The 14,130-nt window shown below is 40.4% G+C and overlaps 1 protein-coding gene across 1 annotated transcript; it reads right to left on the minus strand.

Moving 5' to 3' along the window:
- Positions 1–336: 336 nt before the first annotated feature.
- ctdspl2b (CTD (carboxy-terminal domain, RNA polymerase II, polypeptide A) small phosphatase like 2b) lies at positions 337–13,935 on the minus strand. Its single transcript, XM_042492904.1, has 13 exons — positions 13,781–13,935; positions 9,653–9,843; positions 7,873–8,008; positions 7,636–7,785; positions 7,275–7,523; positions 7,059–7,155; positions 5,965–6,076; positions 5,749–5,835; positions 5,084–5,146; positions 4,915–4,994; positions 4,562–4,688; positions 3,764–3,859; positions 337–2,577 (listed from the first exon to the last, which is right to left on the minus strand). The coding sequence occupies exons 2-13, from the start codon at positions 9,818–9,820 to the stop codon at positions 2,512–2,514; spliced, it is 1,431 nt and encodes a 476-aa protein (XP_042348838.1). The 5' UTR covers positions 9,821–9,843; positions 13,781–13,935; the 3' UTR covers positions 337–2,511.
- Positions 13,936–14,130: the final 195 nt, after the last annotated feature.

Raw genomic sequence — 14,130 nt, forward strand, 5'->3', positions numbered from 1 at the left:
CATGTATTGTACAACACTCAGTGTACAATAAACTGGTAATGCACATAAAAATGAGCTGGATGACAAGTATCAAATGCCTCCCACCGATCCTCCAGAAACAAGCCGCGACTGATAATTATACATGATCACACTGAGGGGACGAGCACACCCGGGCTACATCACACACTCGCGGTGAGGCTTGCATACTGAATGATGGCAGTCAGGATGGCGAGAGGTCATGGGGGAGGGAAGGGGGCTACCATGGGAGGACCTCAAGACATGTTTCCTTTTCCACACACGTTAGTCTCCTTTTTAACATCTGAGCGGCAGATACCGGCCGCCATCCCTCCTCATCTATTTGTTCTAGCTGACGAGGAGGGATCACGAGGGTTTGGAAACACACCTGAGACTTCACCCCATGTTCAATTTACATTCATAGTCTGGACATGTGTACTCATAACATCACGTCTGAGTAAACACCATTGTGCCCTGTAACAATTTTACTTTAATACAAACTAATTCTAATTTCTGGAGAGCTACTAACTTCTGGTGAACAAAATAAAGGCAAAGACGGGCGGGCGCTGAACGGATGAAAATCATCACTGAGCAGAACCTGCGTTAAGTGGGCAGCAGGGATCGTTTGGGCAGGGCACAGCAGGATTCACCTGGCAAATGTACTCACGTGAGAGGGGAGGAGGGGGTAGTACAACTCAATGGAATCACAGTACACAACACATACAGCACACTGAAAAAAAGAAAAAAAAACTAGGGGAAGGCTGGGTGTCTTCAGTTCACTATCTGCAGAGCTTTGAGGTCTGATTGTCTCTTTCCATCTTAGCGTTTTGGGGGGGCGAGAGTGCAGGAGACGCCGCAGGAGGGGGATTTGTAAGGAGAGGAATTGTATGGCACTGTACAGGCAATCTAGACAAATCCAAACATTAGCTTTAACATAAAATGCACTTTGATTCAAACTTCAACTCATGCCAAATTGTCACAGAGATTCAAGTCTTTGAGGGTTTTGGGGCGATGGCAGACGAGCGTTTGAGCTTTTTGTCTTTACCTCCCAGGTTTGTAGGGATGCCAACGAAAACATCTACCTGTCGACCTACTGTTTGTCTCACTATTAAATAAATAACAAAATGTCAGTTTGGCTTGAGTGTCCAGGCTGATGTCGGGCAGAAACACATTCATATAGTTACCATTCTGAAACACGACGCTTTAAACTGCACTTAACAAAAGCGGAAAAGTATGAAACAGGTCGAGGAGCGTTGAACTGTTAAAACAGTATGTTGCTGGTGCCAGATTTGGCTGGTACAGGGTCTGGCCATGGATTTCTACCATGGGTAGACATCATGACACACTGGCAGAGATGTGCTACATTAGTCATAATGCTACTGATATAGCCATCAAATTACACATTGCAACTAAAAGAAACTTTAGCCAGAATACTTGATTAGGAGTAAAGACAATACTGATTATAGACAAATGACAAATCAAATACTATAATTAAAGAAAGGTTAACACGTATCACTTTGAAAATGAATGCCCTCAAACCTTTACAATGTGTCAGATTTACAGGTAAGGAGATTCTTAATCCTAACATTTAATTAAGGAGCCATGTTGTGTCCACAGTGAAGCCAACACGTTGATTTAAACCTCTATTTGTTAGAAAAAAACTAAACTTAAAGTCCTGGATTAATTCCATTTCATTTGACTATGCAGTGGACTGTCATCATTAATATGCACCCATGTTCTCCTAATAGAAAAAAGGCTTACAATAAAAACTTACACGACCCCTTTTAAAACATCATATCTTACAAACAGAATAAAACATTTTAAAACGCTATCTTTTTTTTTTTTTTTTAAACAATGAAACACCAGTTTTACCAGAAAAAAAAAAACTGCAACCAACAATAGAAACTTGACTCAGCTACGGAGGAATGCATATGATTTTAAAGGCTACAGATTGTAGGTTTGCCAAACACCAAATCAGTGAGTGTGTGTGTGTGTGGCTAGGAGTAAACATACACACATGCACAGATTGATTTACAGGCCAGTCATTCCTGCTGAAAATGGTGTGTAGCCACAGAGTGTGGTTATTTTGTCAGCGTCAACAGCGTGAGCACCAGGGATTGGTTCATGTTCGGGGACTCGGTCGGGATGGAGTTCCTCTTTACCAGGTGGCATTTTTCTATCCACTAAACCAGCACCAAGACTTCAGAATTTAGTGTGGAGGAGAAGTCCGGCTCCACAGCTGGAGAGTCAGTCAAAAAGAGGAGTTCACCTGGGCTTGTTCATAGCGTGTGTAATTTCATCTGTAGATTTAGATATTTAGAAAATTTCGCCCAGATCTTTAAAAATGTTTTTCCTTTAAAGTTCTTTTTAAAAAGCAATGGTGGATTTTAAAACAAAAAAAAGCTAAAATTTAAACAGTAATGGCAATGTTGTAGTTTGTAATCCAAAGAGGGGCTTTTTACACGCATGTTGTTTTCAGTCTTTTCCTATTGTCCCGTTCCGAGACTGTGGTCAAGTTCAATCAGGGGGCAACAAGTCGTGAAGCCGAAACCTTTCCCGAACGTGCGGCCGCACATCCTCGTTCTGACGGGTTCAGCAAGCAGGAGAACCATGAAAGGAGGAGATTGAAGAACAAATTAGATTCACTAAAATGATCAAATATTACTCTGATGAACTGAGGGGTGGGAAAAAAAAAAAACCAATTCGTCCATGCATCATGATGTAGATGTGGACGATTTAAAATCAATTCACAAACGTCCATAATTTTCTAATCCAAAAGTCTGTTACTGACATGAAGTCAGAACGAAAGAAGTGGGACTCAATCGTGAGGGCAGTGCCGCATGCAGATATTCAGCTTGTAATTCGTCTTCACAAAAGGCAGCGGTTGCGAGCATGTTCCAGTTTAATGTCTACATATTTACACTTGCGAGACAAACATGCAAATCCACAAAGTTTTTTTTTGTCTTTTTGTATCATTCTGTGTTGCCTCCTAAAATTCTGAGTCTGTGAATGCAGCACAGGCAAAGTTTCTGTTTTTCAGCAGCATTTTGTGGAGTTTAAGTTGCAGGGTGGTTAATTGATCAGTTGATCTGGTCAGAGCTGATCAGATCCAATCAAAGGATGAGATGAGCAGCTGCTGCAGAAGCAAGTGAATGCAAACTTTTGGACCCAGCACAATGAACGGTTAGTTTTACTTTCACTGTGCCTGACTTTCCTTTGCTCCATCTGTGATAGTATGCACTGCGCACCAAACGTTTGATGCAATGAATGACCAAACGGTAATATAAATAAATTCCAACAGCGCTCCCAGTAAACTGTCCAGTTCCTAAGATGTTTTAATAAGTTTGAAACCAACAGTATGTGAATTGCATACCATTTCCAGTGAAATATTACAGTACACAAAGACTTGACACGACGCTGGCATAAATATTGCAGAAAAGATGAGAGTGAGCAACCGCAGATGGATACAATCTGACTGGTGCTCCCTTATTTAAAGCTTACGTATAGAAAACATTGGGGACCTGGACAAGAGCAACACTGTATGTAAGGAAGTAAATTCATCTGTATATTTAGTTATGGATCAATACAAATATACTGTTTTAAAAATGGCAAATAGTCACAGTCAGAAAAATAAATAATGTATAAAAATTAAAATCTTATGGTTGCCCTCTGGATCATAACTGAATCATAAGGTGCCTGGAGATTCCCACCGGAAATGTAGCTGTTGTAATAAGATCAACAGTGGCTACTGAACATTAGGACAACTCACCATCTCGACCAACTTCTCCAGGAAGGGCACCAGCTTCAGCAGCTCGTTGTCATTCTTGTCCATGAACCAGCTCTCTATGGGAATCCCATTGGACAACTGTGGGAATCAAGAACATGAAAATTGTGATTACATGAGTGATCTCTTTGTATTTTTCACTGACCTCAAATATGCCTCTGCAACGTAACGAGAGAACTGCAATCAAAACTGTGAAATGATTAATGTACTGGGGTTTCCCACCGCATATAATAGTGAACAATTCCACCTTACATGGGAAGAAATTCTTTCACTTTAATGAAATTTAATATTCAAGGAAACAAGCCAGACAGCTTTATCACACAGCAAACACGCATCTAGTGAGTAGGGCAATTGTTTAGTCATCTGATACATAAATCTATTACAAGATGTGTCAGAGTCTGTCTCATTCAGCTCAGCAGCTCAGCAACACCCTACACTCGCTAAAATGTTCAGGGCTTTTCCCAACAAGGAAAAAGTCAGTGTCAGTGTGTGAGAAAAAAAAACACTTTTTACAGTCAGGTATCGGTGTAAAGTTAGTTTGATAATCACTGTGTGGACAGCAGTAAAATCTCTATTTAGTTTGTTATGACCAGCTGTATTTCTTTAGAAGCTCCATTTTGTTCTTTTTTTTTTTTTTTTTAAAGAGCTCTGCCTCATCTTGAGGCCAAAATGTACCTTTTCATGGCAAAACTCTGAACATAAACATGAAGTTGGTGACAAATATTGATTCATGTCAAAATCAAGATGACCCCCCCCAGTGTTATATTTTGTTCAAGTGTTCACCTGATATGCAAAGGCTTGCGGTGAGTTATCGATGATGATGGTCTTTGACAGATCTCTGCCCAAGATGTTGAGGTCCTTGATGTAGTTTCCCTGGACACAAACACAATGCTCTCGAAACAACCTGTGTCTACAGTTACAGTGGGGAATGAAAGGAAAGAGGCAGGAGAGAAAAAAATCAATCAGGGACAAGGTCAGAGTAATCAATAATTCAGAAAAACCACAACACTGACACCTCGACAGCAGCACATGCCAGCGCCGGTGCTACGCACAGCTTTTTTAGCTCAACCAGTGCGCTACATCAGCGTTTCAGTTTAACGTGCAATTATGATCGGCCAACACAAAACACATCGTACCTCACTAGCTGCTTTTTAGGATCCAAGATGTTGAGCAGTTTGTCTGCATACACCTTTTTAGAGGCTGTAAAAAGGATGATCTAAAAAAGGAAGAAAATTAAAAAGTTAATTTTTCCATATCTAATGCATTTACAGGATTAATCAACAGGTGTGAACAGGTTATATTTACCTCATAGATTTGAGACATGCGTTCCAGAAACTCTCTAAAGAACGGCCTCAGGCGCACATACACCTGCACATGACAACAGACCAAAGGTGAGCAAACATGATGATCAACACAGACAATGTTTACTAAAGGTTGACACACATTTATTTAAAATAGTATTTATTTCAGTTTGTCTATTGTGTTGGGAAGGTATTCAACTTTATAACAAGTTTGTCTACCTTTGGAAAGATACCAAATCTGTATATCAAAGTAAGGCGTTTTACAAATGGGACTGTACCCCCCTCTACTGGCAATATGACATAAACTAAAGGAAACATTCCTGAAAGACATGGGGTACCCATAGATTTTCAGGGAAAAAACTTCAAAACTGTTCCACTTTTGTATGAGATGATTGCAAGGAAAAAATGAAGAAATGTACGTGATGGTAAACAAACGTCACACACCGATGCATATTAGTGCTATGTTACGTCGACAGCTATAGAAAATAATTTTGTTGTTACGTTGCATGTTGTGGAAGGTTAATCACAGAAAATTAGAGTAACGATTTTATTATGCAAAACAAAAAAGTTTCAATGATTTTCTACTAATTCCATGACTTTTCCAGGCCTGAAAAAAAGTGATTGTAAAGAGTTTTTCAAGACTGTGGGAACACAAAAGTCAGCACTAACCTGGTAAATGACATCTTGAAAGAGGACAGGGAAGGTAAGTGCTGCATCCTCCAGCTCATTTAAACTGCAGTGAACCAACGTTTCATCCTGATGAACACAACAAAGACAAAACTAGGAAACCCTTTTCGATCTTAGGACATCTTTCAAAAATTCAACAGAAAAAAACAATGACAACAACAAATGATCACTTCATTAATTTCCTGTTTTATAACTGACCAGGTCTAGGACCAGAGAGAATTCAGGCGTGCTGCGTGTCTTCAGTGGCAAGGCTGGCTTACGAGTGAGCTGCTCTTCTGTCAGTGGGGGGACGTGCTTGATGAAGAAATACCTGCAAACCAAAACATCACACAGTTTTAGTCAATTAAAAAAATCTATTTAGACACCATAGTTAAACCAAACCTCACTTTACTGCATTGTTGTGGGTTAGGGCTTCATGCTGGTGGTCTGGTTATTGTTTGCCTTTAAAGCGATAGCTGAATTTTTTTTTTTTAGAGCCACATACAGCCAACAAATTGTCTGGGGTTTTAACAGGTCTAGTAAGTTCCTCCAGAGCTTAAGTGTTTTCATGCTTCACCTCTAGGGCACTGATTATGAAATTATGTCCATCTTTTGTTTTCACTAAAAGCTGGATCGCACCGTTACATAAGACTGTTGATGTTTTTTTGCAGGGCATTTTTAATGATAGTGCTCGCCTCCCCACAAGTAAACAATCCACCAAAAAAGTCCAACCCTGAACCTATTTTCAAGCGCACCGTTGCTGCATTTTGGGCTGAGTGCCGCCCAAGACGACTGTGATCTGTTTAAAAAAAAAAAAACTCAAGCCAGAGTTTTTCTTCCCGCTATAGCAGAAAGATCGTCAGTGATTCAAGACCTTTCTCCAGTGCTGAAACAGTGCTGTGGATATAGTTCTGGCAACATTAGACTAAAAATACACTGTGGTAGTACTCATACAACCCCACATCAAAAAATCTGAACTATCCCTTTAACACTTCCCTGATGAAGGCCTTTTGTTGGCCAAAACATGTTGGCTTTTTATCCTGTTCCTTCATGAACTAGCCTTTATGATAAAGCTTTTTATCAAAAGAAGAGTCCCTTGGTTTAGCTCCCCTTTTTTCTACGATTCTACTATCTCCCTGCCCCTTGTCAATTTCAATATAAGTAAAGTCAATTTCATTTATAAAGCCCATTATCACAAATAACAATTTGCCTCAGAGGGCTTGTTTTCCAAATGTTATCATTCTGGTTTTGTTTTAAATTGTCTTGAATGGGGTCTGGCTATAAGAATACAGATTTTTATGATTGACACTCACGGGTCAAAGACTTCCCAGTCTTCCTCATAGGTTGACTCTGGTGGCACTGCGGCAGGAGGAGAGTCCACATATGCCATATCTGGACTGGAGCCTGGAGCTTGTACCAAAACAAGAACAAGATGTTAAAAAGAACAAGAACACAAACAGTAAGAAATTCTAACCTCAGCTCGAACTCTTAATGTTACAGAACCACACTTTCTCAGCTGTGATATCTACCTGTGAGGGGTGGAAGGTCAGCATCTGCACAGAGCTCTCCCTCCCCTGCTGTGGGAGATACCTCAGGGATGTGGGGAGGTCGTAGAGGTGGCAGCTGTGATACACTAGAGTAGAAGTTAGTGGTGGCACACAGTTCCTGTGTGGATGTGGCTGTGCTGGTTGGTGTCTCCACAGCTTGTTCTATGTCCAGCTGTTTGACGATCTCCTCAGCTTCCATTGCCTGGTCTGGGGAGTCTGAGCCAGAGGAGGCTGTAAAAAAAAACACAAAGAGGAGGCGTTTGAGCTGTGTACTACAGACATAACATGGGTATGGGCATGACGCTAGCAATGACTCAAAAGAAGCTGCCTGAAATCTACTTGCCATTTTTAGCTGGTGAGAAGAAGTTAAAAACAGGGGAGAAGATGGTCCCAAGAAGGGTGGTTCTGGGAGGGCTGCTGGGCACTTCAACAGCCGTTGTCTCCTCCAGACTGCCATTGGGCTTCTCCTTACTCCTGTCATGATTGGTTGCCTCTGCAGAGGAAAAGTAACAGGTCAAATCGAGTTAACAGGGACAAGTGAAAAATAAAGACTTGTGTTTTAATTTCAGTCTCCGCTTACGTCCATTGATGGAGCCTCTCCTGCCAACCCTGGTGATAGTCCTGCGGGGGGTGTTGGTGTTTGGTGTAGAGGTGATCAGGTTGTTGTCCACATCACAGTGGAGTCGTGTCTTCTTGGCTGGACTCTCTTCCTGCACCTTAGGAAGACAATACACAAGGAAGAAAAAAACTGTTGTGAATAAATAGAAACAGAAAAAAATATTAGGTTTTGGGCTATTTCAGATGAAAGTGAAAGAAACATAGTAAGATCTTTGGTCATCAATCAAAAATGGTGATCCTAAATCTCACTGTAGCTCTTTTTACACAGAGATTGCACTTTAAGGCCACGAAAAAATGTCCCTTCTTTGTGCCTTTTTTTTGCATTTGTACACAGAACCAAACAACAGCTCATTATGCCACTCCAGTGTGTGATTTTAGACTGCATGCCAGCATCGTAGAATCAAACAAGACTTGACAGCTTTTGACAATTCACTGAGACATAAAAAAACATCCGCGTCAGCAGCACTATCTAACAATAACAATGTCATAACCTAGCAATAACAATCATTTACCTTCTCTGTTATATAACGGCTGATCTCATCATTGTTCAGAAGGTAAAGAGCCCCTGAACATTAATGTTTTTCCAATATGTGGACATTTATGACAGCTGTTTTTCATTTTTGAATTAGCCCCTAACTGCTGCGAGCTGCTTTTTAAATCTCCTGCGGTGGGTCACACAACACCTCCTCAAAATGTCATTAAAAAGTCACACCGGTCCTGCCGGTTGTCCCGATTATACAGACACTGTTTCGGTACTGTTACTACCTCCTGTGGCGGCGTAAAGGCGAGACAACTTTGTACCCCTATTCAGTGATTGTACCTTATATACAGAACTGTGAGGCAGCATAACAGTGCAATATCTCCATCTTAAAAAGGCAGTATAAAGGGGTTTGTGAGACATTTGCCTTCAAACCAACCAATCTGAACAAGGAATGAAACACTGAGTGATGCAACTTTTTAAGCAGTATTCTCAGTACATCGTAATACTAAAAAGGAGAGAAATATACAGTTTAATGATACAGCCAACGCCTTTTTTGTGTTTCTGCATTTTCAAAACACAAACGAATGGCGTTTTTACTGTTTACATCTTTATTATACCTATGGTGGGATACACAATGAACCTGCAGGATTACAGTGGTCATATACTGTAAAGTGGTTATGAGTATCAATGATCAAAAAAGCAGAATCCAATTAAAATATTCCTTTTTTAAACTCAGCTTCTTAAAGAATAAACTACAGAAAAAATGGAAGCAATATGCTACAAGTGTTAGATTAGGACTTAATGGGGAAATGCAGGAAGGACTATTAAACACCAATATCATGTAAAACCATCAAAAAGCCCCCGGTCTCTTTCTAGAGGAAAAGCCTGTTTTAACCGAGTTGACTTTTCCACTTGTTACTGCCTCCTGTCCCTGCACACCAACTCTGTGAGCCAGAAGCTAAAATTAGAACCGAGTCCGAGTTCTCAGACAAGCTGCTGCATTCCTCCAGACATTTCTTGGGAAACATGACACTCTGCACCATGAAACACTGTATTTAATTCAGCGACCTGGAGAGCACAGTGCTAAATACAGTTTATAAGACAGAGAAGTCCCAGGAAGGCTCAGGTAGCATTGTTAAAGCAAACACACGGACAGGAGGAGGACGAGATTTCAGTGTGCCCAGAAGGGGCACCACACTCGTGTTTGCATTGAATCCAGTTAAGAAGCGGGGCTGTTTAATGTGATCATAGACGTCGTTACCTTAACAGCATTTCCTCTGATGAACTTCTTAATGGTCGAGAATATGCCCCTCCCTCCGCTGGTAGGAGTATCCTCTTCTACTTCTGAATGCCTCCGCTTGGTACGGGATGGGCGGCTTGCCAGACTGGGGTTCGGCTGCTGAGACGCCTTACGCATTCTCAGCCTCATTGTTTTAGCAGTCACATGTAAGGCTGTTTAAAAAAAAATCAGACAAGGACAGATGGCAGAGAGAGGAAATTACTAAAACTTTAACAGTCAAGGAAATACATTTAAGCAAATACTCAAGTGTTAAGGTGGAAAAACAGGTTGTTCTAAGAGTCTCAACTGGATAAGTCTGTGAGGTGTATCTATCTGTAGTTGGGTTATACTGGTGCATTTTCTGCTAACATCTGGATGCATTCAAGATCCCATTTCACTTACATCACAGTGGATCACAGCAGCCGCAGCTGGCTTTACTTCCATTCGTACAGTAAAAAAAACATCACAAAGGATCTTACTATACACACAGACACACTCCTTATTATTAGCCATGTACAAACAAGATCAATGTTTAAGTTGAAACAACAAAATTTGAGACTTGAAAACTCTACACATGGACAAAGATTTCTAAATGTAACTAAAACCCATCTGAAGGAAACACACTCCTTATTTTCTAAAGTTGAAGAATTTAATTGGCCAGAGTTGTCCTCGAGTATGCACGGGAAAAACGTAAAAACTATTCACAGTGAACATGAATTGTCAGTCAAGCATGCCAACCCCCTTACGCTTACGTAACAGCAGCTGGTTGAAAATGTGTCTGGACATATCCACAACCTGTCAGGAACCCTAAACATACAACAGCACCCTCTCAGTACATACTGTAAATCTCCCATACTGTAAATGTCCTTTACTACATCTGCTTTACATTTACTCAGGGGTGTTTCCGTGAACACAGCAGAGGTGTTCGGTGCCGTTGCTCAACTGCACATGCACAAAAACACGGGTTCTTTAGCAGAGCGCTTCTTAAGATTAAAGAAACAGGCAAGCAGGAAAAATGGGACAAACCTGAGAGAGAATTTACTTGTATGTCAGTATGAGAAGGATACACTGCCTGATCTTACAGCATCCAACATAGCAATCAACTAGAAATGTTTTTGACTTGAGGGTGCTATTGAAAAATGTCAGCTACACTAAAACATCTCTCTAGGAAATATTTTACAATACAGCTCAAGCTGAAAATGATAACCCATGTAATATTCAAGATTCTAGGAGATGATTTCACAAAATTAAGGGTGCGTGTGTACTTAAGCCAGTTAAAATGCTGATTAAGCAGTGTACCTCTGAGCTTTGATGTAATCTGAAAATGCCTTGGTTTGCTGCTTTTCTCAAAGATCAGATTGACAGACAAACTTGTAAGTATAAATATGGGCTGCTATCGCATTTCAGCCTTAATTGCTAACTGTTTTTCTATTTCTTTTGCTATGCCATGGCAATAAACCAAGAAAGAAATGATTTCCCCATTCCCAGTCACAGTATTTTGACTTGGCAGGAAGCTGTACAACACAAAATGTTGCCAGTGTTTCCCTTATTGAATCATCCACCTGTTATTTTGGATCAACAGTCTTTTTTTTACTTTTCAAACTACCCAGCAAACACAAATTTCAAACAGTATGTAGTGTTTAACAAAATGTCTTAAGGACTTCTTTTCTTAAGCCATTGTAAGAGAGGACCTCTCTTGATGCCTTTTTGAAAATTATTTAACCCTTAACATAAAAACAAAATATTTTACAATTTGGATATACTCATCCACAGCACTGACATTGTCCTAAATAAATTAATTATGTCTCTATCAGGCAAGATAACTTTACTTTTGCAGGTCAGTGCTGCACTACTCATATTTTACAGATAAGTTTGATTTCCTTTTCCATCTTAATTGATTCTACACCAGCTTGAAAAACAACTGTCTACTGCCCAAAAATCTCTACTTGCTCCTCTTATAGTGTGCATAAAAATAACATGCAGTACCACAATGGTACTTTTGTTTTTCTATGACTGAATTGAGTTTATCTAAACACAGGACGAGAAAAATGTCAGAAACAAAAGCCTAGAAGTAAATATGTTGGTGAACCTTGTGTTTGTTAAATCTGTCACAGGTGCTAATTATAACTACATGGATGTTATGTGTCGCTGAGAAAAAAATATTCCACAGGTTGTCAAAAAAAAATCAGTATTACTGATGGTCTCCTTGTGATCATTGCTCTTGTTTGCTAATGCAACATTTGTATCCCCTTTTAACACTTCCCCCTCATCACAACATAGTTTTTGTACGGATGCATCAACAGTTAAAGCTTTAATTGTTTGGACTCGTGGGAAAATTAATTTCTCCAAAACCTCATGTGTGTAAAAAAAAAAAAAAAAGACATATATTGCAAACTGGCATCCTCTTCGAATCTATGATATTGTAATGTTATTAACTTTAATCTTTTGTCGATGTTGATTTATTTTAAGAGGTCGTTCCTATAAATACTACTACATAATGCCTTTTATCTGCCAATAGGCATATTACTTGTCGTTTCTCTCTCCTTTCCCGGTTGTATACACTGCTAATGTATGTACAACACACGCGGTTTTCCGATTTCTGCTAAATAAAAATCAAAATCAAGTGCCCCTTATCTTTACTGTATGATTAAATCTTGCCACAGCTCGCATAGCAACAACACCATGACTGCTGAACATCCACCTCTCTAGGATACCATCCACTAACCAAGGATCATGCACATAGCTAGGTACGAGCAAGTGAGCGGGAAATAGGAACATGCATGCCACTGAGACTGTATGAGCGAGCTAGCCTACGCTAGCCAGGGAAACACAGCAGAGAAACAAGCAGGGCCTCACTTGATAGACAACCCGTTCCCTCTGCACAATTTACTCCGAGGCTAAGGTTGGCTAACTGGCTAGGATAAATGCTTTGGCCAATAAGTGACAAACGCATGTGCCTTACCTAAACATATATAATTACATTTATTCAGATGGCGCATTTGGTCCAGGTGCAATATTCGTGCTTGTATCAACGTTTGTAAAAGTTGCACTAAATAATCACGACTACAAAGCTTTACAGCTAATACAGCAGCTAGCTCTAATAAGCTAACGCTACCATAACGAGCTACAAGAGGTCGTGTGTCAGCGCGTTAGGGGTTATGGAGGTGTGCAACATTGCTTTCTGTAAGTTAAGTTTATTTAAACACTGTCAGATTGTACAAGTTGTGCCTGTAGGTAAAATTAACGTGACACTGTTAACAAAACTCGGTGACATTAGCATTTCAAGACGAGCCCGACAGGCTAACTTACCTTTGACGACCCAGTGCGGCATCGTAAATTAAACAAAATAATGTTAAAACAATGAGCTGAAGTAGTGAACACTAGTTGGCTAGCTTGTGTTAAGTTTGCCAAATGGGTTTATCCGACTGTCTTTTTGAATTGTAGGCAAGGTTATCCTTCGCGTTATTTGGAAGTGAAACTCGTCAGACATCGTTAATCAAAACAGCTAGCTAACTCAGTAATGACATCCAAATTATCTGTTTATCCCGTCGACGCTATCTTTATCTGACAATGACGTTGATGGGATTTCAGTCATCAGCTGTGGTACACGGACACGTCTTTTTCAACACTAACCGGGAGGAAAATAGGAAAATACTGAGTTAGCCAGCTAATGTAAACCTAGCGTTAGCAAAGCTCAGTTGTGGAATTTGGGCGACGTTAGCATCAAACGAAGCTAACTAGCTAACACTTACGCTAGTTAACATTAACTTATCTTTGTTTTAACGAGACAGCGTAAACACATATACAGTATAAAAATAATATTCCAGTGAATATTTAATTAAATGCAAAGAAGTGAGCCAAAATTAACAAAACGTCGAGTCGACCAGGAATTAGCGAGGTCCGTGCTAGGCCGTGTTTTAGCTGCCCTTAGCTATTAGCACCGCTAGCTTAGCGTTAACCCTACCTAGCCTTCTTGAAAAATTGCTTCGGGCTAACAGATGTGCACAGGCAGGGAAGGAAAATATTTATCCTGTCGTTAGCCAACATTACATAAACCGCAAGCCAAAGAAGACAAATGAACGGACAGGTTTTGTTACGTTGCCGACTTACTTTACAGTGATCCGCAGTGTCCGGCGATAACGACTCAAGACCGATTAACCATCACAACAGAGGCAGTGGTTGTTTTCGTGATCCGATCCGACTTTTTCTGTGTATCTACTCAAGGGCCGTCTCCGAAACGACACATCGTTGTGTTACCAGGCGCCATTTCCCGCCTCTGCTCAGTCTCTCCGAGGCAGATACCCGTATGGGACACAGACACACCCCCTTACCTCTGAAAAACACCAGCCAGTCTGCAGCGAGGACCACTGCTTGTCTTTTTCTTGTCTTTCATGAAGGTGGTGGACTGATCATCTTTGGATGACTAAATATTCATACAAGCCATCGGACATTTATGCATT

This window comes from Plectropomus leopardus, chromosome 1, assembly GCF_008729295.1.
Source record: "Plectropomus leopardus isolate mb chromosome 1, YSFRI_Pleo_2.0, whole genome shotgun sequence".
Classification (NCBI taxonomy): domain Eukaryota; kingdom Metazoa; phylum Chordata; class Actinopteri; order Perciformes; family Serranidae; genus Plectropomus; species Plectropomus leopardus.

Excerpts from the sequence above, each read along its gene's own strand:
- ctdspl2b (XM_042492904.1), bottom strand. The coding sequence starts at position 9,820 with ATGAGGCTGAGAATGCGTAAGGCGTCTCAGCAGCCGAACCCCAGTCTG. Across the intron at positions 5,836-5,964 it reads TCTCTCTGGTCCTAGACCTG|GATGAAACGTTGGTTCACTG; the intron begins GTCAGTTATAAA and ends TGTGTTCATCAG. Across the intron at positions 3,860-4,561 it reads CGCAAGCCTTTGCATATCAG|TTGTCCAATGGGATTCCCAT; the intron begins GTGAACACTTGA and ends TGATTCCCACAG.